The sequence below is a fragment of the Globicephala melas genome, chromosome 2, assembly GCF_963455315.2.
Source record: "Globicephala melas chromosome 2, mGloMel1.2, whole genome shotgun sequence".
Classification (NCBI taxonomy): Eukaryota; Metazoa; Chordata; class Mammalia; order Artiodactyla; family Delphinidae; genus Globicephala; species Globicephala melas.
In genome coordinates, this window is record NC_083315.2 from 71,118,908 (window position 1) to 71,145,636 (window position 26,729).

Here is a 26,729-nt window from a genome sequence, read left to right on the forward strand (position 1 = left end):
AGACAAGAGACCCAGCTCTAAACACAAAGGAAAGCCTGTCCTATGTGTCAGCAGAGTGTAAGGGAGCGCCCGTGTTTTCACTCTTACATGTGAACTCAAGAATGATGCAATTAGGGACTTCCCTGGTGGCACAGTGGTTAAGAATCCTCCCGCTGGGGAAGGGGAAGCTGGGACGAAGTGAGAGAGTAGCATTGACATACCAAATGTAAAATAGATAGCTAGTGGGAAGCAGCCACATAGCACAGGGAGATCAGCTCGGTGCTTTGTGACCACCTAGAGGGGTGGGTAGGGAGGATGGGAGGGAGGCTCAAGAGGGAGGGGATATGGGGATATATGTATACTTACAGCTGATTCACTTTGTTGTACAGCAGAAACTAACACAACATTGTAAAGCAATTACACTCCAATGAAGATATTAAAAAAAAAAAAAAAAGAATCCACCTGCCAATGCAAGGGACACAGGTTTGATCCCTGGTCCAGGAAGATCCCACATGCCGCAGAGCAACTAAGCCCGCAAGCCACAACTACTGAGCCCACGCACCTAAAGCCCGTGCTCCATAACAAGAAAAGCCACTGCAATGACAGCCCGCGCACCACAATGAACAGTAGCCCCCGCTTGCCGCAACTAAAGAATGCCCACACACAGCAACGAAGACCCAACACAGCCAAAAATAAAGAAATAACTTTATAAGGTAAAAAATAAAAACATTTTTAAAAAGTAATGTCTTCATAAAAAAAAGAAAGAAAAAAAAAGAATGATGCAATTAAAAACCACCCCAAATAGATAAAACAAGCTTGGCCACGAGTTGATAACTCTAGAGGTTGGGTGGTCGGTATAAGGGTGGTTGTGACATTATTCCATCCATATCTGTGTTTGAAGAAAGTGTAGCATGCTTACTAGTGAGAACAGCTAAGTAAGTGTTTCAAAGTGGTGATGCACGATGTAAGTGAAATGAGTCTTTCAATTAAAAATTCTTTTTCTTTAACACATAAAGACCACACTCTGAGATAATCCACCTTCATCTTTTTTTTTGTCTGCTCAAGGAAGACTCAGTTTTTCATTACCTTCTCCCTGCTTGGGTCTAAGGCCATCGCTTAGGCTCCAAGGTTATGGGCTGCAAATATCTTACCTGGAATCGCTCATCAGTCTCATTCTCTCCGATCTGCCGCAGAAGATCTCCACTGGCTTGTCCAATACTTCCAGCAGCGGTCAAAACTGTCTGTCGAGGCTACGAACACAGAGCACATCTTAGTGGGAAAGAGAATGCATTGCCTCCCCAGCGCCGTCAGACAGGGCAGTGCAGGAAGAGGAATCCTACAGGATGGCCTCCTCCTGCACCTCAGTGAGACTCTTGAACTATCTGCCAGACGGGAGACATCCACGTCCTGGTGGAATCTATGCAAGGAAATGCCTGTGGCTCACAAACCAGCAATGGCTGCATAGATGTGAAATGCTCAAATAATGAGCCTCATTCAGCTGGTAGGAAATTAGCGTACAGACTTGTATCCCCTTTAAATGTGTATTGGTCATGTGTGTTAGTTTCTGAGGTTACATCTAATCAAGTACCCTTGGGTGGGGAAAGGAGGCTTCCTACTAAGAGCTCAACCAGTCTCAAAGGTTGAACCATGGTTTCTGCACCCAGTTCACCAACTCCAAACCCCAGGGGGTGGGAACATGAGTCGTCAGGATGGAAGGGACAGCTCAGGAAGCAAGAACCGCATGGAACCCAGAGGCTGCACCTCCCTCAGAACCCGAGTGACTGATGGCCCCAAAGCTCACCTCTCCAGAAGTCGGCTGCACAGCTTTCAGCAAATCCGACACGGCCCCGGCGAGGGTCCTTGCAGCTCTGAGCAAGTCCTCCCCGCTGCCTACCTCATCGTCCATGAGGGCCGCCAACAGCTTCACGCCCTTGGACATCTCCGTCAGGTTGGAAGAAATGGTGGTGATGGCACACCCCACAGCAGTGTAGTCGGTGTCTGCAGGGTCACCTGGGACAGAGAAGGACCATAACCATCCAAGGAGGGTGGTGAAGGTTGAGGGGAGCCCAGGTTGACAGGAAACAGGGTAACACTGGCAGCAGAACCCTGCCCCCACCAACGACGCCCCCATCCTGCAGGAGTCAGACGTCTCCCCATCTCCAAGGTACTGCTCTTCATGGGGTCCTTTTACCCCGAGGCCTCATATATTAAGATACTGAGCATGTGCACCTTTAAAATTCCCAAGGAAGAATCAGCACCTCACGGCCCTTTTCAGAAGGCTGCTCCAAGGTCAGCCGCTTGGAGAGCTCAACTCTACCCCTGAAACACTGCAACGCTGCTTGGTGAAGCCAAGATCTTCCCTGGCTCTCATGTGACAGTGCAAGGCTGGGAGTCGTGCTATACAGAGGAGACCATGGCTGGACAAGACAGAAGAAGGCACCCATGATGGCTAGTCATCTAAAACCATTTTGAGACTGTAAGCTCTCAGAAGGGAGAAACTGGCCTCGATATACTTTGAAGTATGTCCAGCAGCTTGAACAATGAGAAGAGCTGGATAAGTGGTTTTTACTGATGATGCATGATCCAGACAAAAAGGTATGAGATGTTCACCGCATTTCTCCTGGGTCAGTGGGAGGAAATGTCTGAAGCATTGTGAGGGCCTAATAATAGACTCTCCTCTCAGAATAGGACAAATCTGTTGTTTCAATCAAAGAATAAGAACGTTTGTTTTTAACAAAATCACAATACACCACAAATTCCTCAGGGACTTACCGGCTGTGAGGTTAACAACTGAAGCTGTTCCAGCTGTGATGGCATCGACTTGAGAGTGGATTTCATGTTTGGATTCGTCGACTTTATTCTGAACCCATACCCTAGACGCCTGCAAAACCAGACAACTTCATGACAAAAGTGCTGCACAGGATTGCCCAGGAAACCAGAGAAGTTGTGCCATAAAATGAGACCAGCGTTTTGGCCACACTATTTTCACTGGGCCAGCACCAACGAGGCCCTTAAGTCACCTTGAACGATGTACTTAACAGGCTTCTTGCTCATTCACTCATGCTGAATGGCACGTAATTTCTCAGTACTTTTTACTCACGTTATGTTGTCTTTAAGATCTTGGAGAGAAAAATTCTGTGGCTTTATGTAGGTAAATTCAATTTAAAAACTGAAAATAATTAGTATCTCACGGGGCTTCCCTCATGGCGCAGTGGTTGAGAATCTGCCTGCCAATGCAGGGGACACGGGTTCGAGCCCTGGTCTGGGAAGATCCCACATGCCGCGGAGCAACTGGGCCCGTGAGCCACAACTACTGAGCCTGCGCGTCTGGAGTCTGTGCTCCGCAACAAGAGAGGCCGCGACAGTGAGAGGCCCGCACACCGCGATGAAGAGTGGCCCCCGCTTGCCGCAACTAGAGAAAGCCCTCGCACAGAAACGAAGACCCAACACAGCCAAAAATAAATAAATAAATAAATTTATATATATAAAAAAAATTAGTATCTCATAATAATACTGCACAGTGGCAACAACAACTGTTGCTAATCTTCATCTTGTTTTTTAGAGAATGGGGTTAGAATTAGGGTGTTCTAGCTCATGCGTGTTCTATCAGAGTAGCAATTGTCTTTTGTTCACAAGATGAATGTCATGTTGACGTGGCACCTTTCCTGGTAGGGTTTTGGGAGGTGGTTGTCAAGACCCCTGCTCTGGATCCAGCTCTACCACTAACAAATGATATGACTTCGAGCACATTTCCCCCAACTCCTGTGCCTTTCATTTCTTCTACTGTGGAATCTCACTCAATGGTCTTTTAAAACCTTTCTAGTTCTTATACTTCATGTTCATTTGACCCTATAAATAGCAAATTCTGTTTCTGGCTGTTTCTGGTCTTAGCCAATAAATGCTCATTTATACACTGGTAATGATGATCCTATGGTTATATAAGGTGCTGATCTGCTTCCCAAAACATTCCCAAAATATTAATCTTGGTTCAGCGTATGTCTAGCACTAAAATATTTTATATCCTAACTCTTTGAAAATTGGTGAAGCAAGAATATTAAATCCAGATATTTTAAAACTTTCTCTCACAACTGTGCTGGATATGGGAGTCTGCCATATGTATTTTTACTCTCAAGCTCCCCAAAGCAAAATATTTAATGACTTCAGGGGCCTGGGAGAAACAGCACTAAGGATGCTGCACCCTGCAGGTACACAAGTACACAAAGGAAAAACACCGAGCAGGGAAAACTTGGAGGCAGTTAGCCTGGCTGGACAAGATGAGGCTACAAATTGTGTCTTGGTTCTGGCCCTACGAGGGTCAGGCAGTCTTAAAGCAGTGGTCTTCAACCCTGGCTGCATATTAGAATCACAATAGGGAGATGAAAACCCACTGATACCCAGGCCCCACCCACCGGCAACACTGATTTGTTTGGTCTGACCTGGGCCCTAGGCTTCGTCCTTAAAACTCCTCAGGTGATTTTTAACGTGTGAAGCAGGGCAGGGAAGGACAGTGATAGCCAGTGGTTTGCAAATGTGTACACAAAACAGTTAGGAACTTTACTAAAATGCAGATTCTGATTCAGAAGTTTGGGGTAAGGCCTAAGATTCTGTGCCTCTCGCAAGATCCTAAGTGCTGCCAATGCTGCTGGCCTGTGGATCACAATTTAAGGAGCAAGCGGCTAGACAATTTCATGCAGCAGCAGCTACAGGAAGGCAGCTAATCTGCCTCGCTGAAAAGCTCAATAGTAGTAACCCAGTGGTTTGTGAAGCATGGTCTCTGAACAAGTAGCTGCAGCACCTGAGAACTTGCTGGAAATGCAAATTCTCAGGCCCCACCCCAGACCTACTGAGTCAGAAACAATGGGGGAGGGGCCCAGCAATCTGTTTTAGCAAGCCCTCTGAAAGACTGTGATGCTTGCTCAAGTGTGTGAACCATGGGTAAATACTAACAACAAACCCAGCTAATACTCACCGGGCTCTCACTACGTGTTAGGTGCGGGACTCAGAACTCCTTACATGATTGGATGGTTGGGTCTTCACAACAGCCCTACTCAGGGATGACAGAATGGAGGCTTAGAGAGAGTAAGCTGCCCAGATTCACACAGCCATTGAGCAGTAGAGCTGGAATCTGGGTCCAAATGATAAGACTCGAGTCCAAGTTCTTAGCCCTTATGGGGTACTGCCGACAGCCTGTAGCACCCTAGGATTGTCTCCTCCTGTGGTGCAGCCTAGAGATGGAGACTCCATCTCTTGAAAAAACATGGACTTCCAACTCACCTAGCTGGAGACAGAGATTCATCTCACTGAATCCAGCCAGAGCACAGAACCCCGTTTTCTGCCAGGGCAGAGACATCGAATAAAAACACTGAACAACACTTACCATATCCTGGCCGAGAGGCGGCAGGGAGTCAAGTTCACTGAGGTCGTCCTGGGCCTGCTGGACAGCGTGCATGCTCGTGTTGATGGTCCCCATGAGGGCCTGCTGGGCCGAGGTCTGCAAAGGCAGGTAACACAAGGGGTCACACCACATTCCTGGACTGGCAACACAGGCTCTACATGAGCAAGGAAAGTGGACCTGAGATCATGAGAAAGCAGCCCAGGGTATGTCTCAACAAACTGCCTGAACCAGCTCCTATTTCAACGGGGGGCCAGTAGGTATTATAATACATTAGTAGGACACTAAATATGAGTGTTTGCAATAGGGTGATTCTCATCAGCAGAGTGTGGAAAACAAGAAGGCTCAGGAAGAGTCCCTGCAGGGGAGCTCAGGGGACCCAATCCTTGAGTGCTCCGGACAGAAGGTCTCCTGCACAGGAATCACATGGGTGTGCTACATCAGAACTCTTCTTGGTAAATAAGATTCCACCCAAACCTACAGTCAACACGCTTCTCCACTCAAATCACCTCTGGACTTTAAGGCTCTTCTGCTTTCAAAAAGTTCTTGCCCCAAAGCATGGGATTCCAGAGCAGGCCTGAGAGAGGCCCCGAGTCAGGGAGACCAGCACAGCAGAAAGAACCAATGATCCGCTGGGGGGAAATGTGTGGATCGGAAGAGACTTGGTCTACTTCTAAGCCTCCCTGAGGGGTATCTGGGCCGATGAGCAGGCAGGGGAGCAGGGTCCTATCCCTCTCTCGCAAACCACGTGGAGAGGCCACTGGTCCTTGTCCAGCCCTAAAGGACACCTGTGGTCCTAGACAGGGCATTGCCAGAGCCACCCATTTAAAAGAAAACACACTGGGAATTAGGCATTGGGACTGCACAGCTGAAGAGCCAGGATTCAGACAGGAAGTAGTGAGAGTGAGGATGACACACACAACCTATCCCCAGGCTGGTGTGGCTCCCTGGACACCAAAGGCAGCATAGTGACGAGCAGGGCAAGTCCCCTGGTAGCCTCACCAGCGGGGGCATGTGGCCTCGGTGCATCTGTCCAACCATGACCTGCTGCTGTGGGGAGGGCATGCTTCCAACATTGAAGGTCTCAGGCCCGCTGGAGCCGGAGCGCATCACGGCCGGCAGTGCCACTGAACCATGCTCCACCTTCCCGGTGCGATTGAACTGCTGCTGCAAGATGGTGGACCTAGGGGGACAGACGCTTTGGTCACTGCGAGGTGGCCATTCACAGGGAGTGTAATAAGATACCACAGGTGTCACCAGTGTTCACTGCTTCATGCTATGGCAACCAGTTTCCAAGAAGCAAATACAGACAGAATTGTGAACGAAGTAGCAGCACTAAAATGTTTCAGCAGAACCCTGAGATGAATTAATCCTTTTATAATCAGTAATATAAATAACTACTCCCAGTGTATCTAGTTGATAGGTTCATGGCATTATGCTATTAGTTGTTCTTAAAAAGACACAAAAAATAATGATGTTCTAGGCATAAGTGAATGTTTTGGATACACTGATCTATTATTTTGTAAATTCTACCTGAAATAGCATTCATTCAACACCTTATCTACTGTGTGCCACGTTCTATTCTAAGCCCCGGGGACAGAGACCATTTATCCTTAGCTTGAAGGAAGAAGCGTGGAAAAGAACTTAAAATCTCCCACAGCTTAGCTCCCCTTCCCCAGGTCAAAAGCCATTGACCACAAAGGCTGTTTCAACACCTTAGAAACTTTGATGATTGGCAGACTTTGGCTCTCTTCCAGATCATTTCAACTTAAGTCTGGGAAGACTCCTAGGGCATCTAATAAAAAAATTGTCAGTTTTTTTACTTCTTGATATTTTCCTAGAATGAGCAGTGAGTGTAAAGGACTTTGAGCATATGAAGGTAAGAATCTGAGGGTGGCACAGGTGCCTCATAGCCCAGTGGACAAACCCACAGGGAGAGTCCGGGGGAGTCTGCGGGGTGGGGGGGCAGGGGGGGCGGGGTGGGGGGCAGGGTTGCTGAACAGCTGCATTAAGGCACAGCAGCCTCTGTCCCAGGGTTCTGGAACCACTGCAGGTCACTCCCTGTTGTCCAGGGCAAAGCTTGTGAGCCAAGCTAGGATTCCAAGCAACAGGCATACACGCAGCAACATTAACATCTGCGGAGGGGCCGGCACTAGGGAGGGTGGATCTATGGCTCCTCTCGGAGCTCAGCTGCATTGCAAGATCTCAGCCAATGTCTAATACAGGGCGAAGTGGAAGGTCTAGTGATGAGGAACTCCCCTGGACCACTCTTCCTGCTTGCCATGACCAGACCGCACCATGATGCCGTCTGCATCAGTGGGGAGGGTCCCAGCACGCGGGGCTCAGACACTTACTGAGCTGCTCCTAGGAGAAGTTCAAGCACAGCAGAATCCTAGGACGTGAACAGCTCACCCTATTAGGAAGTACTAGGTTACTAATGTCCATCTAATGGTCATTAATAATTTCAAGAAATGAAGGTCTTTTGCCAGAGGGTAGCAAGCAGCACTTGAAATGCACCACATCAAATTTGGTTCCAACTTGCGTACAAATAAGGGACAAATGGAAAAGCACCTTCAAGGGGATTATGATGCAAACTGTGAGAAAGTGTACAGAGTAGCAACATCAGAGAAACAATTCCTATTACTAGACAACTTCAACGTGGTGGAATATGCTCGAACTCTCTGGCAGTGCACTACAGGAGACATCAGAACACCTGAATCTGAATCCTGGCTCTGCCACATGCACGCATCTCAACTAACCTCTAGGAGCTTTGGTTTCCTCATCTATGAACTGGGGATGATAAAATCTACCCTACCTCTTCCACAAGGGGATGCTGCTGAGATCAAGTGAGACAGCAAGATGGGCACACACAATAAAGTACAGACAAGAAAAGTTATTACTACAGTGCTCTATTTAACATCAAGGGAGTAGCTGAATAGGTTTTGGTCAACAAGTCTCCCTTATTAGATGTTACTTAATTTTAATAAATCTCAGTTTCCTCATTTATAAAATGGAGCTAAATTGAGATTATTCTGAATTTAAAATGATGATAATAGTAAACATTTATTATGTACCAGGGATTGTTTTATGTGCTTTATTAGTAACTCAATCATTAAATTCAAACTTATGAGGTAGTATGATCAATCATTATTCTCATTTTATAGATGAGATGAAAGAGACAGAGAAAATAAATTCATAATGTCCCCAAGGCCACACATTAGAAGACAGACCTCAGATTTGAACCCAGTAACTCTGGCTCCAGGGTCCATGTTCTTTTCTTGTTCCTCTGCTGCCTCATGACATATGTATCAAGCGTGGCAGGTAAAAGCATCCCATAAACAAAAACTCCTCTACCAGCTAGGCCCCTAGCCCAAAGGTACAGAATTAAACTCAGTCTCCAGGCTCTGATGATAATGATGCAGTTTATGAGATTTAAATCAGAAATTCAGAACAGGACTCATGAAGGCTCACTGTGTCTAAAGGTGGAATTACGCACTACATCCTGTTCAGTGTCTCCCTGAAGTCCCCAGCCACCGCTGCCCCAACAAGACACCATCAACCCTGATGACAATGGTCTGGGGACCACACTTCGAGAAGCAAGACTCATCTATCTCATCCACTATCACCTCCTCCACGTGAGGGACTTCAGGGCAACAGCCCCAGAGCTGGCACGAGGAAACCTGCCCTGTATCCAGGGAGAAGCCAGTTCTCCAGTGTTCTTAACGATACTTACTTTTTGGGGGAAACGGACTCTTCTAACATAGTTGACTCCTCATCGCCCTCTAGTCCAAATCTATCTTTACTTTGTTTCTGAGGTAAAACAAGACAAAAACGAAAGTCAGCAGGTCTTGACACAAGACCCTTTTAAGAGGCCTTTTAAAATGAGCCACACAAGCAGATCTGTTAAGGTTTACCCCAAATTCGTTGTATTGGATAATTAATAAGTGATGGGTGAAACAAAGCAATAGTAATGAAAAAGAAATATATTATTTAATACAGAGAGATATATAATGTCTTCTGTGTAACAGTACTGCACAATTTTATACAGTTAAAATCAAGACATAGATATAAATATTCCGGTAGAACTTGGCTATTTTTGTGGGCTGTATCTTGAAGCCCTAGGAAAGGTATACCACTATGGCATATAACCCTCCATTAAAATAGGTTAAAAAAGAGAGAGAGAGAGAGAAGAAAGAAAAGGAATATCTTCAGATCCTAAAGCCAGTTTCTATAGAGACCGGAAAGCATAACAATTACGTAGAGAGGAAGACGCTGAGGGGTTAGCCAGGCTCATTCATTAGCTAAATGATGCACTATTGCTCATGACTTGGCAGTCAATGACACAAATATGAGCTGCAGCAAAATCAGAAATCTCCTAGGATATGAGGTTAAAGACTTCACACTTAAGCAATCTTAATGTTGAAGATTCAATCAGTGAATCAAGTACTTTCCATGAGGTGCCTGCTTGCTTGTTTGTTTTTCAGGGAGCTTCATCACCTAAACTGAGTCTTTTAATAGAGAAGTGTTGTCCAATTTGCATCAGTATGAAATACCTTTTTGAGGATGATGTCAATGTAGCCTGCAATCAGCTGGGATATTTGCTCTCCCTCAGTGGTCTGTACTGAATAGTAGCTTTCCTGATACTCCCCAAAATCCTGGGGGGACAAAACCCACATTAGAAGAAATACAGCACATCAGCAGTTTTAAAGGTGAGGGGGTCCAGTTTTGGAACAGGTTCTGGCATGGATTCACTTTTTCTTGCTTGCCCCCTCTAAATACAACTGAACATCCTAAAATTTATTCAACAAGCAATGGTAAGGGGCTCTGAAAGCTGGAAAGGTAGACTGGCTGGTGACCTCAGGACCTGAAGAACCACAGTCTGAAGAGTTCTTGAGTTTTGTTTTAGATCCCATACCCCAAAGACTGGGTGCTGGAGAGGGCTGAAACTTGGAACGTCCAACGGTAAGTTCTCAAGAGCCTGTTCTCTTTGGCCAAGGGACCAGGAGAGGGGAAGCCCAACAGAGACCTAGTTGGGAGCCTCAAGCAGCTCCACAACCTAGGTTGTTGCTCACCAGCACCTGCAAAGCAGTGAAAGTCTGGCCATCCCAGGCCCTGCTCCACAACCCAGGCAGGCAGGTGATCTGGTCACTTTGCAGCAGTGGCCACAGTGAAGCCCTGTGTCTCCCTCCCCTCCACTCAGTGGCATAAGTAGATTCAGGCTCAGTAGCTTCTACCTCCCCTAACAAAGGTCAGCCAGCAATAGCAGGTGGCCCAAGGAAGTACCTTCTTCCCCCACACCCCGAGCACCAACAGGCTTTGAACAGGAACCCCAGCAGAGTCAGAAGTACAAAGCAATCCAGAATAGCAATGCAAGGGCTCAGAAAATAAACTGCCATTGCAAATCAAGTCCACAAAGACTTGAACACTAGAACACTACACACTAAACCTACAGCCAGAACACTACACACTAAACCTAAACAAGTTGACTGTCTGCTACAACAGAAGATATAAATAAGATCAAGAGTCTCCTATTATCATAATCAAAACATCTAGGATATAATTGAAAATCACTATTCATGTAAAGAACCAGGATAACTACAACGTAAAAAAAGATAATCAGGGCTTCCCTGGTGGCGCAGTGGTTGAGAGTCTGCCTGCCGATGCAGGGGACACAGGTTCGTGCCCCGGTCTGGGAAGATCCCACATGCCCTGTAGCAGCTAGGCCCGTGAGCCATGGCTGCTGAGCCTGCGCGTCCAGAGCCTGTGCTCCGCAACAGGAGAGGCCACAACAGTGAGAGGCCCGTGTACCGCAAAAAAAAAAAAAAAAAAAAAAAAAAGATAATCAACTGAGGCCGATATTGAAATGAAGCAGATGTTGGAATTACCTGATGAGGAATTTTGATTTTGAATAATAAAATATGTTTCAATGCCCAATTAAAAATTCTCCCAAAACAAATGAAAACAATAGAAAGATTCAACGAAGAAACCCAAGTCATAAAAAGGAACCAAATTGAAATTTTAGGATTAAACAATACCATAACTGAAGTAGAATGCACAGGATATAAACAGTAGTATGGAAATGACAAAGAAAAGAATCAATAAACTTGAAAACAGATCAACAGAATTTAGTCAAGCGAAACAACAGGAAACAGACAAAATACAACAGGGCTTCAGGGGTCTGTGGAACAATTTACAAAAAGACCTAATGGGAGTTCCCTGGTGGCCTAGTGGTTAGGATTCTGGGCTTTCACTGCCACAGCCAGGGTTCAATTCCTGGCTGAGGAACTGAGATCACACAAGCTGTGTGGCATGGCAGGGGAAAAAAAAAAAATATATATATATATATATATATATATATGAAAAGACCTAACATCCATATCATCAGAAATATGGAAGGAGAGTAGAGTGTGGGACACCCCCCCCCAAAAAAAGTATTAAAAGAAATAATGGCTGAAAACGTCTCTAAATTAGTGAAAGATATAAACCTACAAATTCAAGAAGCTAAGCAAACCCAAAATAGAATCAACCTAAGAAACCCACCCCAAGAACTTTTGAAAACTAGAGAAAAGAAAAACTTAAAAACATCCATAGAAAAGCAACATATTACCTACAAAGGAATACCAATCCGATGACAGAAAATTTCTATTCTGAAACCACAGAGGCCAGAAAGAAGTAGAATGACACTTCTCGAGTGCTAAAAGAAAAGAACTGTGGATCTCAAATCCTGTATTTGGCAAAATTAACCTTCATGAATGAAGGGGATATAACATTCTCATATGAAGGAAAACTAAGAATTTGTTGCTAGCAGACCTACCTTTAAAGAATGGCTAAAGAAAGCTCTCCAAACATAATGAAAATGAGAAAAGAAGACTGGGAACTTGAAAGAGAAAGAACAATGAGATGGATAAAAACAGAAGTAAATGTAATAGACTATCCTTCACCTCATGAGTTTTCTTCAGTTTTATTTTATGGTTGAAGCAAAAGCTGTAACACCATCTCACGTAGTGGTCAATGTATACAGAAGAAATATTTAAACAATTATACTCAAAAAGTGTGGAGTGTAAACAGACCTAAATGGAAGTAAAGTTTTTATATTTTATTTGAAGTGGTGAAACATTGATGCTAGTAGGTGGTAATTAATTTCAGACATATATGATAGTATCTAGAATAACTACTAAGAGCACTATGCAAAGAAATATGCTCAAAAAGATTATAAATAAAAATGGAGGGCTTCCCTGGTGGCGCAGTGGTTGAGAGTCCGCCTGCCGATGCAGGGGACATGGGTTCGTGCCCTGGTCCGGGGGGATCCCGCATGCTGCGGAGCGGCTGGGCCCGTGAGCCATGGCCGCTGGGCCTGCGCGTCCGGAGCCTGTGCTCTGCAGCGGGAGAGGCCACAGCGGTGAGAGGCCGGCGTACCGCAAAAAAAAAAAAAAAAAACAAAAAAAAAACGGAGGGGCTTCCCTGCTGGTGCAGTGGTTGAGAGTCTGCCTGTCAGTGCAGGGGATACGGGTTCGAGCCCTGGTCTGGGAGGATCCCACATGCCGTGGAGCAACTAGGCCCGTGAGCCACAACTACTGAGCCTGCATGTCTGAAGCCTGTGCTCCACAACAGGAGAGGCCGCTGCAGTGAGAGGCCCGCACACTGCGATGAAGAGTGGTCCCCACTTGCCACAACTGGAGAAAGCCCTCGCACAGAAACGAAGACCCAACATAGCCAAAATTAAATAAAAAATAAATTTATAAAAGAAAACTCTGGTGAAGCCTTTAAAAAAAAAAAAAGGAACTCTAGGGACTTCCCTGGTGGCACGGTGGTTAGGAATCCACCTGCCAATGCAGGGGACACAGGTTCGAGCCCTGGCCTGGGAAGATCCCACATGCCGCGGAGCAACTAAGCCCCGTGCGTCCCAACTACTAAGCCTGCGCTCTAGAGGCCATGAGCCACAACTACTGAGCCCACGTACCACAACTACTGAACCCCACGTGCCTAGAGCCTGTTCTCTGCAACAAGAGAAGCCACCACAATGAGAAGACCGCTCACTGCAACAAACAGTAGCCCCAGCTCGCCACAACTAGAGAAAGCCCACGTGCAGCAACGAAGACCCAATGCAGCCAAAAATTAATTCATGAAAAAAAATTAAAAAAAAATGGAACTCTAAAAAAATGTTCAAGTAACCCACAGGAAGGCAAGAAAAATAGAGAATAAAATAAACAAAAAAAAAATAAAATGGTAGACATAATACCTAACATATTAATAATTAGCTTAAAAGATAATTGGCCTAAATACATTGATTACAAGAGTGAATTTTAATAAAAAGCACAACCCAACTCCATGCTCTCTACATGAAATTCATTTAAAACCTAACAATATAACTAAGTTTAAAGTAAAAGGGTAGAAAAAATATAACATTCAAACACCTAATTTAAAAAAGCATGAGTGGCTATACCAATGTAAGATAAAGCAAACTGCAGAGCAAAATCTTTACTATGAACAAAAGAACATAATGATAGAACAATTTCTCCATTAAGAACATAGCATAATCTTAAATGTACAGATACAGAACAGCAGAGCTTCAAAATACATGAAACAAAAACTGATAGAGATGAAAGGAGAAATAGAAAAAATCCCCAATTGCTGTTGGGAACTTCACTCTCAGGAATTGTTAGAATTACTAGACAGAAAACTAACAAGGATATGTAAGACTGAAATACCACCAACAGCTAACAGGATCTAACTGGCATTTATAGGACACTACACCCAACAGCAGAATGCACATTCTTTTCAAGCACTCATGGAACATTCTCCAAGAATGATCATATCCCTGTGATATAAAACAAACCTTAAAATTCTACAGATTGAAATCATACAAAGTATGTTCCATGAACATTAACAGAATCACAGTACATCTCATTGACCATAAGAGAAACAAACTAAAACTCAATAACAGAAAGACAACAGGAAAATCTCTAAACACTTGTATATTAAATTAAAGCTGGGTAGGAAGGAAAGAAACTTTACAGGTTATAAGCTTTAATCCAACTTCAGCAAAAACATTGATATTTGTTCTCTCTTTCGCTTCAGGTAGTTACTGCAATTCGCAACAGTTTTTAATAACTTTTTGTTTTTAAAAAAGCAGTACTTGGGTCTAGCTTAAAAAGACCAATAGTATCAAAATGTATATAACAAAACATACCTATGCCTGCCCTACCCATTCCCACCTTCACTTTCCATCCCCCATGCAACTACTTTGAATCCTTTTTAGCAATTTCTTCTAGTATTTCTAAATAACATATTTATATTGATTTCTTGATTTTTCTGTTTTAGAAATTATCCACAATTACCTACAATGGAAGATGAGAACTTAGTTCACTAAGCGTGAACACCTACTTTTTAAGGGCCATGTGGATACAGCTGTTACAGGAAAGAAGGTATGTTTTCTGAAGATTCCTCCCAACTGGCAAGAGTCTATCAATCAATGATCAAATTAGATAACTAATACTCCCACCAAGGCCCCTTCCTTATACCTTTTTTCTGATGCCCTATTATAAGATCTTGCCTAGATGCAGTTATTTCAAGTGTTCACAAGAGCTGGAGAATAGTACAATTCAGGAGTGCTGAAGAAATTCACAAATGTCAACACTTTCTGATTTCTCTTATGGCTCGATATGTGCTACAAAATAATTGCCCTACCAATTCTCACATACCAATGTGGCTGGCTACAGTTAAGGCCACATGGTATACTCTGTTAAGAGCAGATACTGAGATTGGGAGGAAGAATTCAGAGGTTTAAAGGTCTGGAACAAATATTCTCCCTACTTTCCATGTATTTCACTTTGAGCATTTTATTATCATCGTCTCATTTGATTATGACAACTCTGTGAAACAGGTATTACTACCCCCATTTCACAGCTGAGGACATTAAGGCTCAGAGAGGAGAAGTAACTTGAGCAAGGGCACAGAGCTGGGAATGAAAGCTGATTTCGAACGCTACCCCACAGTCTATGCTATTTCCACCATACAACAATGTTCTCTTCATAGGCAGGCTGGGAAAACACAGCTTGGCAAGTTGTCACAATTCTTAGGAACTTCTAAAACAACTAGAGATGAGGAGGGAGCCTTTGTACGGGCCTCAGGGCGTTATAAAGTTGCATTTTAGGGTATACTAGGCATGGCATCAGGACCACAGAGACTAAGAATCATCCTTGACTGGATCTTTCTAATTAAAGAACTCAGACAGACTTAGAGCACTAGAGAGGAAGAGGTGGCCAATGAGACCCAGCTCTCAGACATCTCGCTCACTTCTGGACCAGTGCCCACCCCTGCCCTCGTGGACCCCCACCATCTGTCCCTCTCCAAGGGCAGGGAAACGCAATGGGCTTGTATTGTTTCCCTGCCCCACGATATCACCCAAGGCCATGCTGGCCCACTCACTGCCTTCAGCCAGTCCCTACCAGTGTGAAGCTCTTGGGTGAGGCTGCCCAGCGCTTGACTGTGGTGAGTGGCCACTCCTGCAGCACTTCCTTGGTCTTTTCATCCACGCGCATCACCGAGTCCTTGGTGATCCCCAGCAGGCGAGGCACCAGCTTGTTCTTGCCTTTCATCTTTTCCTGAAACAGGAGGTACCAAGAGTCAGTGCTCTTCCTCTGAATACATCTGATTTTTCCAAGTTATCAGTGATTTCGTGATGTTTTACCTACGGTCAACCTACAACACTGTGTTTTGAAAACCGGCAGGGCTATCGGAAAACCAGAATTTTAAGACTAGATAAATGACTCATAAATTAAAGGAATGGAAGCTAAAACAGAGCCATCAGAAGACTGGAAGGATCCACAAAGGCACACTTCCTGGAGAGAGATACTGTCCAGGAGGGCAGGTTGCTCCAAAAACAGAGATTGTGACAGAAAAAAGATATGCAGAGAAAAAGAAGTTAGAGTGAACTCCAAATATTATCACTTCCAGTAGCCACCTCAGTGAGTAACAAAAAAGGGTTAATGTGGAATTTAAATACGGCACTTTAGCTGTTTAGAATTAACTACAACTGCCAGAGTAGCATCTTCTCAATACTAAACACAGCCTTTTTTTTTTTTCCATAATCACTGAAATATATTTCCATTTGGGTTCTTCATTTTGGTATTTTTTATGTGTATCTACTGACCCTTAAAATATTTTATGATTAGTTTTAATAAGTTTTTAAAGAAACAGTCATCATGCCTATTAAAATAATGAATCCCTACCTCACACTCATGCCACAAGAAATTCAAAAAAGGTAAATAATTTAGGAAGAACACACAGTTGGATATTTTTGTGATTTCTCAGGGGAAATGACTTCTTAGCACAAAAGCTAACATAAAAAAATAACTAAAGGAAAAGATTAATAGCTTTAACTATAAAATATATGGACTTTGATACATTTTTTTAAAAAAGAAAGAGAGAGTGGGAGAAAAAGAAAGAGACCTCACCATAAAGAAGTTAAAAGGCAAATGACTGGGGAATAAATATCTACAACAAATAGTATGATAAAAGATTTCATACACTTCATATACTAAAGGTTATCATAAATCATCAAACATAAGTGGCAAAGAACATGAACAGAAAATGTTTAAATAAGTAACTAGATAATAAGCAATAAGATAAATTTTCATGTATATGTAATAGTTTTTTAAAAAACTTAATACTCAATTAAAGAAGGTATGAAGGGGGACCACTACTCGTGGGCATTTAAAATAGCAAAGGCTTTATGGAAGAAAAGCTTTAAAATTCAAAGCTTTAAGATTCAAAGCTTTAAAAATGTTTCTACTTTTAACCCAACTTGCTTTTCAAAACTTATTCAAAAAGAACTTATAAATGTGTATAAAGATTATGCTGCAAGAAGGATCAACTAGAGTTTATCACAGTGAAAAACTAGAAATAACCAACAAAGTTCAACCACAAGAGATATGATAAATAAATTATGGTACATCCAAATAATAGACTACAACTCTTAAAAATCATATTATAGGAAAACAAGTGGATTCATAATAAAAATTCATTCACATTAAAAAATTAAAAAGTCGACTGTACAACATGATCCTACATGAAATAAAATTTTAAATAGAATTTTCAGAAAATTCATTATATGACAAAATGGTGCCAATGATCATCTCGTACAATTTGTATTTTTTCACGTGCTTTCCCTTTTTCGAAAAACTTAATACACGTTCCTATTGTTGTCAGGAGAAAAACAAACTTTTCAAACAATATCTGCAGAAACCTAGCAATGCCCAAACCACTATTACCAGAGGAATACATATATAAATTAGCACAAAGTACGCAAGTATACACGGGTGTGTGTACAAGGAGACAGGCACTTAAAACAAGCCAGGAGTGTGACAGATACTTAAAAATCATTATCCATTAATTTTCAGAGCATCACCCAAATGCTGGCGGCGGTGGCATCAGCATCATGCCAGTCTTGAAATGAAGGAACCAGCGTCTTGCCCACGGCAAACAGTAGTAAGTGATAAAGCCAGGATTAGAACACAGATTTCAGCAGCTCAAAAACATCTCTGACTTCAAAAAAGACTGTCTACCACAGTATACTACTTCTGATGGAAGCAATTAGAGAAAAGGCAAGGACACTCCTCCCAGCCCCTGTGGGCAGTTCATAAACCGTCAAACAGTGAAGGTCACGGCACACCTCCAGTTTCCTCCCAAGAGGAGGAGATAAAGGCATTAGGAATCTGTGTGGGTGTCTGAGGAGGGGAATATGGCACTGTAAGGACCTCCGAGTTAGGAAAAACTCAGAGAAGAGTCAGATCCTTTGTGGAGAGGCCATTTCCACCAGGGGTGATATCAGCGCAGGGTGGACCATGCCAGTACACATCACTTGGCTTCAGGAGCCACAAAGATTTACGTGGAGAGGTTCCAGGCGGCTAGTTTAGTCACACAGGGTTGGTACCAGCCCAGCTGCTGGCACCAGGAAGGGGATCAGAAATAAAATATGGTTTGCAGCTGTTTCCTTCCTCCTTTCAAATCTGTACTTCCCCAGTGAGGGGCTTTGGGGTGAGGGAATACAGGATAGTGATGGATTGCCCTGACTCCTGTCGAGATGGTTCTGGCCTGGGAGAGGAAACCAGAGTGAACAAGCAAACAACTTACAGTGGGCATTCCATTAGAAGGTCACGACTACGGGGGAAGGGTATATAAGGAACTCAGAAAATACTGTCACTCAGCAACAGAGACCACCATCAAGGGACACAATTAATTCAGTGCCTACCCGCAAAATGCAGAGCAGCTGGAGAAAGTTAAAACAGCGAGGGGCTCGGCTCTGTGCTAGTGATATAAGGGGCTCCCCTGACAGAGGACCTGCCTTAGACCCTCAGTGGCAGACCTGTATGATAGAAGGTCCAGAGGCAATAAGGGTCCCCCTTCCTCTCCAAATCTCGAATCTCAGTCCACTCTATACGTCTCCTTTCCAGTCTTCCAACTACAGACACCAGCATCCTTTATCTCCAGGAGAAGCAATTAGGCTAGGCAGGATGCAGTGAAGACCCGTCTCTCTCATGCAGACACACGCAGACTGTGGGTGTGAGTTTGCCAGCTACCTAGCAACTTCTCTCTCGAGGCAGTCCTCATCAGGTTGGTTTTGTTTTGAGGATGTGTCGCGCTCACATGACTTACAGGCAGGAGAAGGTATGTATTCTACCAAGGAAAGTCAGGATCTACTAATAAGCCCTGCCGCTCCTCTTTCAAGCACATCTCAACCATTACTGTGGGTTCGGTCCTGGCAGCTGGCTGTTATCAATCCTGCTCAGCCTCGGGCTCTTCTCACAGGTGTGGATATTGGCTGATTCTGACATCACCTGTGCCTTACATCAGATTCGGACTTGGGTGGAGGGATGCCAGTGGGCTAAGCGTTGGGCATGCTTTGGCTCTAAGCCCAACTTCAATGTGGCCTAAGCCTGTGATCCAGCTGTGCTCACCAGAGTTCTCTACTGGCTTCCTGCCAAAGTGCTGCCTTGTGTGCTTTGTTGTGTCATCAGTATGCTTTTTTCTTTTAGGAGCACGGCAGAAAGGGATGGCTGCTCCAAAGCAAAATGGTGCTAAAGACCCTGTTCATTAGCCATTTCTCTGCCTAAAACAACTGGCAATCCATGTTGATTTAATTCATGATTCTGAGATGCTCTGAATGCCCTCTGTGATGTTTTTACATTTGAGGGGAGAAGAGGCTCAGCTCCCAAGGTATCTAACCTTCAAGGCTCTGGTTGTGGTTGCAGGGAAGGTTAAAGGCAAGTTTATAACTCAGAAGGTTTCCACAAGGGTTTCCGGGAAAGAAACAAGATTCTTTGCAAGTCATGGGAAATGCCTTACCGTTCCTTATGGGGTTCTGAAAAACTTATCAAGATAAACTGCAAAAGATTTCAATGAAAGAGGAAGACTGTAGGTGTTTACAGCTCCCATTTATTGAGATCATTTGTGCAACAGTCCCCTTTTCTATATGACGTCCTTTAACCTCACAAAAACTCAGCACTCTAGGTGAGCAAGCTGAACTTTAGAGATGGAAGGTAAAGTAACTTATCGAAGGTCAAACTAAGTGGCAAAGCCAGAATTCCAAACCCAGGTCCCAGGTCTTTCTTTTCGAAGGATATGTTCTTAGCCACTGAGAACACTGCCACATAACAGGCTTATTACAGACATCCTCTCTATTGGGGTCAGCAAACTATGGCAGGTACTAAATGCAGTTTTCTGCTCCCCCCGGCACCTCTTTTTTGGCCTGAGAGCTAAGAGTGAATTTTCTATTTTCAAATGGTTGAAAAAAAAAATTAAGAGTAATAATACTTCATGAAACGTGAAAATTATATGAAACTGAAATTTCACAATCCATAAATAAAGCTTTACAGAAACACACCATGCTCATTTATTTATATATTGCCTACTGATTTCAGGATACGAGCACAGAGATGAGTGGTTCGACTAGCAAAGGCTAAGATATTGACTACCTGGGCCCTTTACTAAAAAGTTTGCCAACCCCTGCTCTGTATCATGAACTCTAAAAGCTAATGGAAAGTTGGAGGACTCAAGGGCCAGGAATTAGGGAATTGTGAAGAGGGTTGAGGAGTTGGGATAACCTAGAATGTATCAAATATCCCTACATTCCAGCTACTACATTTCTTTACATACATTACCTCACTTAATCTTCATTAGAGCTCTGTAAAGAATTACCATTCCCATTTTTCACATGAAGAAACTGAGGTTTCAGAAGGTTAAGGATGTCTCTCCAAGTCACGAGTTTCTGTCATTTCTCACATAGGCAATATTGCATCAAGAATTCTAGGCCAGTCTTTCCGACTCCAACACCCAAGCACTTTCTCTTATAACAATATAAAATACAGTATGAAGTACCCTTGAACCACATGGGTTTGAACCAGGTGAGTCCACTTCTTTTCAATAGCTAATACTATAGAACTACATGATCCATACAGGTTGAATCCACAAATGTGGAACCGTGAATACAGACAAACTGCAGGTACAGAGGGCCAACTGTAAGTTATACGCGGATTTTGGACCGCGCAAAGGGTCGATGCCCGCTAACCCCCATGTTGTTCAAGGCTCAACTGCATAATGCTCTGAATATTAGGACAAGATGTACACAGATACAGAGGAAAATATGATGGAAGGACCTATAAACATATCAAACTAGTTCTCTCACAATATATATTGATCTGAAGGCCATGTGGTATGATTGTGTTTAATATCAATATTTACATTTTATAAATTATGATTTCATTGACTTATTTAATTTAGGATTTCAAATAGTCTATCTAAGTAGTGAATTAATCACTTTTAACGTACTTCTTAAATTATGCCAATGAACTTCCTTCACAATTTAATGGTATGTTCAGATTGGGGGGTCTAGAGAAATCTGTTACTTATGCCTTTAAAACACATACTGTCCCTTACCCAAACAATTTTGTGTGTGTAAGTGCTATTCTGTGTGTGATGTCTTTTAACCATATATTCTAAATGGTTGCACTTATTTATACACACACAGGTTATTTCATGCTGCTGACATATGTGTTGTAAATTTACCTGCTCTATTCACTGAATTTAAAAATAAACCTAAAAATTAAAATGACTGTATATTGTTATAACATGTATAAGGATCTGCACACTGAAAATTACAAAATGTTGATGAAAGAAATCAAAGAGGATCTACTATCATGTTTATGGATTGAAAAACTCAACATAGTTAAGTTATCAATTCTCCCCCAATTGATCTATAAATTCAATGCAGTGCCTATCAAAATCCCAGCTAAGTTTTTTGTAGATACAGACAACCTTGTTCTAAAGTGTTCATGGAAAGGCAAAGGACCTAAATTAGCTAAAACAATTTCGAAAAAGAAGAAAAAAGTAAAGAGAATCATTCAACTTGATGTTAACGCTTACTATATAGCTAAAGTGATCAGGACAGTGTGATTATCAGTGGAAGGACCAACACAAATCAATAGAACAGAATAGAAATAGAAATCGATTCATAGCAATGTATTCAAATGAATTTTGACAAGGATACAGAAAAAATCCAGTGGAGGAAGGATAGCCCTTTCAAAAAACAGTGCTGGGGCAACTGGACATCCATAGGCCAAAAATGAACCTTGACCTAAAAACCTCACATCTTATACAAAACAAACTCAAGTGGGGACTTCCCTGGTGGTCCAGTGGTTAACAATCCACCTTCCAATGCAGAGGACGTGGGTGCAACCCCTGATCAAGGAACTAAGATCCCACATGCCGCGGGGCAACTAAGCCCGCACACCGCAACTACTGAGCCAGCCCCCTCTGGAGCCCAAGTGCCACAACTAGAGAGAAGCCCGCACGCCACAAGAAAGATCCTGCGTGCCGTAATTAAGATGCGATGCAGCCAAAAAAAAAAAAAAAATTAAAATTAAACAAAACAAACTCAAATGGACCATGGACCTAAATGTAAAATGTAAAACTGTAGAACATTTAGAACTAAACACAGGAGAAAATCTTCGGAGCCTAGAGTTAGACCTCTCAGACGTAACATTTAAAGCAAGATCCATAAAAGTAAAAAATGATAAAACGCCCATCTTCAAAATTAAGAACCTGTATTCTGTAAGACCTTGTCAAGAGGATAAAAAGACAAGTTACAGACTGTGAGAAAATATTCACAAATCACATTTAACCTAGGATATATAAAGAACTCTTAAAACTCAAGAGTAAGAAAAAAAATCTAATTAGAAAGTTGGTCAAATAAAACATGAACAGACATTTCACTGAAGAGGATATACAGATGGCAAATAAGCACAGGAAAAGATGTTCAAAATCATTAGCCATCAGGGAAATGCAAATTAAAACCGCAATAAGATATCATAAAACATCTATCAGAAAGGCTAAAATAAAAAACAATGATAACACCAAATGCTGAAGAGGATGATAAGAAACTGGATCACTCATATTTTGCTGGTAAGAATGCCAAATGGTACAGTCACTCTGGAAAACAGTCTGGCTGTTTGTTATAGCGCTAAGTGTGTTCTTACCATATGGTTCAGCAATTGTACTCTTGGGCGTTTAGCCCAATGAAATGAACACTTCATTCTCACAAAAACCTATATACAAATATTTATAGCAGCTTTATTCAGAATAGGCACAAACTAGAAACAACCCAAATGTCCTTCAGTGATAAATGGCTAAACAAACTGGTACTTCCATACTATGGAATACTATTTGGCAATAAAAAGCAATGGACTACTGACACACATTATGACTTGTAGAGATCTCAAGGGAATTCTACTAAATGAAAAAAAACCCTCAAAAATTTATGTATCATATGATTCCGTTTATGTAGTACTTTTGAAATAACAAAATTATTGAGACAGACAATAAATCAGTGGTTGCTAGGGGGTACAGAGACCAGGGGAAGGGAGTAGGGTGTGAGGAGAAACAGGAAGGGGTGGGACGTGTGTATGGCCATAAAAGGGTAGCACAAGGTATTCTCTATGGATTAGAGTTCAATATCTTGACTACAGTGGTGGTAACATAAACCTACACATGACAAAAACTGCATAGAACACACACACACACACACACACACACACACACACACAAATGAGTACATACAGAACATGAAATGTGATTAACGTCTATGAACTGTACCAAGTCGATTTCCTGGTTGTGACATTGTACTATAGTTACCATTGAGGGAAACGATGAAAAGGGTATTATTATTTATTTTTACAACGTTATTGAGATATAATTCACATACCATACAATAGACCTATTTAAAGTATCTAATTCAGTGGATTTTAGTATATTTACAGATATGTGCAACTATCACCACAATTTTAAAACATTTTCATCACCTCAAAAAAGAAAAATCCTGTACCATTAGCTATTACTCACATAGGTCCGCTGATCCCACCCCACTCTTAAGTAGCCGCTAATCTACTTTCTGTCTCTATGGATTTGCCATTCTGGACATTCTATATCAATGGAATCTTGTGACAGGCTTCTTTCACTTCACATAACATTTCCAAAATTCATCCATGCCTGTAGCATGGAGCAGTACACTTCATTTCTTTTTATGACCAAATAATATTGCACCTTATGGATATACCACATTTTGTTCATCCATTCATCAGCTGATGAACATGTGGGTTTTTTCCACATTTTTGCTAAATGCAGCTATACACTTTCAGGTACAAGTTTTTCTGTGGACATGTGCTTTGAATTCTCTTGGGCACATGTACCGAGGAGTAGAACTACTAGGTCATATGGTATCTCTATGTTTAATAATTGAGGAAGTGCCAGACTCTTCTCTAAGGGGGCTGCACCATTTTACATTCCTAGCAGCAGTATATGAGGGCTCCAGTTTCCCGACATCCTCACCCATACTTGTTACTCTGACATTTTGATTCTCTGAATTATTTTTCCAACTTCCTGTGAATCTATCATTATTTCAAAGTACATAGTTAAAAATATGATTCTGTTTATCTTTGTTAAAAGACAAACCATCATAGCAAAGAGTAATAATAATGTTTCCATTTCCTAAAGTTATGCATTTAAAAAATTTTTTTTATGTCTTACCACACTTCCTATAACTTCCAAAACAATGTTAAAGGGTAACTTGTTCTGATCCCAATTTTTATAGATTTCTCTCTAGCACTTCTCTGTTGAGTAGCATGCTGATGATAGGTTTAAAACATTCTACCCTGTTGAGGAAGTACACTTTTATTCCAGCATTTTATGGACATTTTTATAATGAGTACCTGAATTTTATCAAACACCTTAGTGGCTTTATCACTTATCAAATGATCACATGATGCCATCTTTTCCAGCTTTATTTAGATATAACTGACATAGAACATTATGTAAGTTTAAGGTGTGCAATATGATTTGATATATGTATATATTGAGAAATGATTACCACAGTAAGGTTAACACATCCTTCACCTCACAAAATTACCTTTTTGTAGTTGCTATGATGAGGACATTTAAGATTTACACTCTTAGCAAGAATATTAAAAGCAACAAATAATATACAAGGGAATTACCATAAGGCTATCCATTGATATTTTTCAGCAGAAAAAATCTGCAGGCCAGAAGGGAGTGGCAGGACATACTTAAAGTGATGAAAGAGAAAAATCTACAACGAAGAATACTCTACCCAGCAGGGCTCTCATTCACATTTGATGGAGAAATCAAAAGCTTTATGGACAAGCAAAAGCTAAAAGAATTCAGCACCACCAAACCAGCTTTAAAACAAATGCTAAAGGAACTTCTCTAGGTAGAAAAGGCCACAATTAGAAATAAGAAAGTCGTGAAATGGAAAAGCTCACTGGTAAAGGCAAACATACAATAAAGGTAGGAAATCATCTACACACAAAGCTAGTAGGGAGGACAAAAACAGTAAAATCATCTGTATCCACAATAAGCAGTTAAGGGATACACAAAAGAATTAGATGTAAAATATAATATCAAAAACAGTAATCGTGAGGGGAGGAGAGTACAAATGCAGGGTATCTAAAATGCATTTGAAATTAAGAGATGAGCAACTTAAAACAAGCAGGTATATACATACACTGCTATACAGAAACCTCACGGTAACTGCAAGACAAAAATCTATAATAGATATACACATAAAAAAGAAAAAGGAAGCCAAACCTAACACTAAAGATAGTCATCAAATCACAAGAGAAGAGAACCAAAGAAGGGGAAAAGAAGACCTACAAAAACAAACCCAAAACAATTAACAAAATGGCAATAGGAATATACATATTGGTAATTACCTGAAATGCAAACAGACTAAATGCTCCAGCCAAAAGACACCGACTGGCTGAATGGATAACAAAACAGGACCTGTATATCCTGCCTACAAGAGACTCACTTCAGATCTAGAGACACATACAGACTGACAATGAGGGGATGGAAAGAGGTATTCTAAGCAAATGGAAATCAAAAGAAAGCTGGAGTAGCAACACTTAGACAAAACAGACTTTAAAATAAAGACTCTTACAAGAGACAAAGAAGGACATTACATAATAATCAAAGGATCAAATCAAGAAGAAAATACAATTGTAAATATATATGCACCCAACATAAGAGCACCTCAGTATAAAAGGCAAATGTTAACACATATAAAAGGAGAAATTGACAATAACACAATAATACTGGGGGACTTTAACACCCCACTTATATCAATGGACAGATCATCCAGACAGAAAATCAATAAGGAGACACAGGCCTGAAATGACACACTAGACCAAATGGACTTAATTGATATTTACAGAGCACTCCATCCAAAAGCAGTAGAACATACATTCTTTTCAACTGCACATGGAACATTCTCCAGGATAGATCACATGCTGGGCCACAAAGTGAACCTCAGTAAATTTAAGAAAATGGAAATTATATCAAGCATCTTTTCTGACCACAACACTATGAGGCTAGAAATTAACTGTAAGGAAAAAACTGCAAAAAATACAAACATGTGGAAGCTGAATAATATGCTACTAAACAACCAATGGATCACTGAAGAAATCAAAGAGGAAATTAAAAAATACCAAGAGACAAATGAAAACGAAAACACAACACTCCAAAAAAGTTATTAAAAAAATTTTTAATAAAAAATAAAAAAAATTTACTCCCTTAGCAACTCGCAAGTATGTAATACAGTACTGTTAACTATAGTCGCCATGCTGTACATTAGTTCCTCAAAAGGTATTCCTCTTAAAACTGCAAGTTGGTGTGCTTTGACCGACATTTACTCATTTCCCCACCCCAGCAACCACGAATCTACTGTTTTTGTGACTTTGGCTTTTGAAAATTCCACGTATAAGTCAGATCATACAGTATTTATCTTTCT

General features: G+C 41.8%; 1 protein-coding gene across 3 annotated transcripts in view; it reads right to left on the minus strand.

Annotated features, from left to right (window-relative positions):
- Positions 1 to 26,729, minus strand: part of TLN2 (talin 2) — a 446,754-nt gene that overhangs the window by 143,809 nt on the left and 276,216 nt on the right. For all 3 annotated transcript variants that reach the window (XM_060294173.1, XM_060294172.1, XM_030878890.2), the window contains exons 12-19: positions 15,820 to 15,975; positions 9,925 to 10,026; positions 9,105 to 9,181; positions 6,374 to 6,554; positions 5,357 to 5,470; positions 2,752 to 2,860; positions 1,781 to 1,989; positions 1,131 to 1,229 (exon numbers count right to left, since the gene is read on the minus strand). In XM_060294173.1, coding sequence (XP_060150156.1) covers positions 1,131 to 1,229; positions 1,781 to 1,989; positions 2,752 to 2,860; positions 5,357 to 5,470; positions 6,374 to 6,554; positions 9,105 to 9,181; positions 9,925 to 10,026; positions 15,820 to 15,975 — 1,047 coding nt within the window. The remainder of the gene's footprint in view (positions 1 to 1,130; positions 1,230 to 1,780; positions 1,990 to 2,751; positions 2,861 to 5,356; positions 5,471 to 6,373; positions 6,555 to 9,104; positions 9,182 to 9,924; positions 10,027 to 15,819; positions 15,976 to 26,729) is intronic.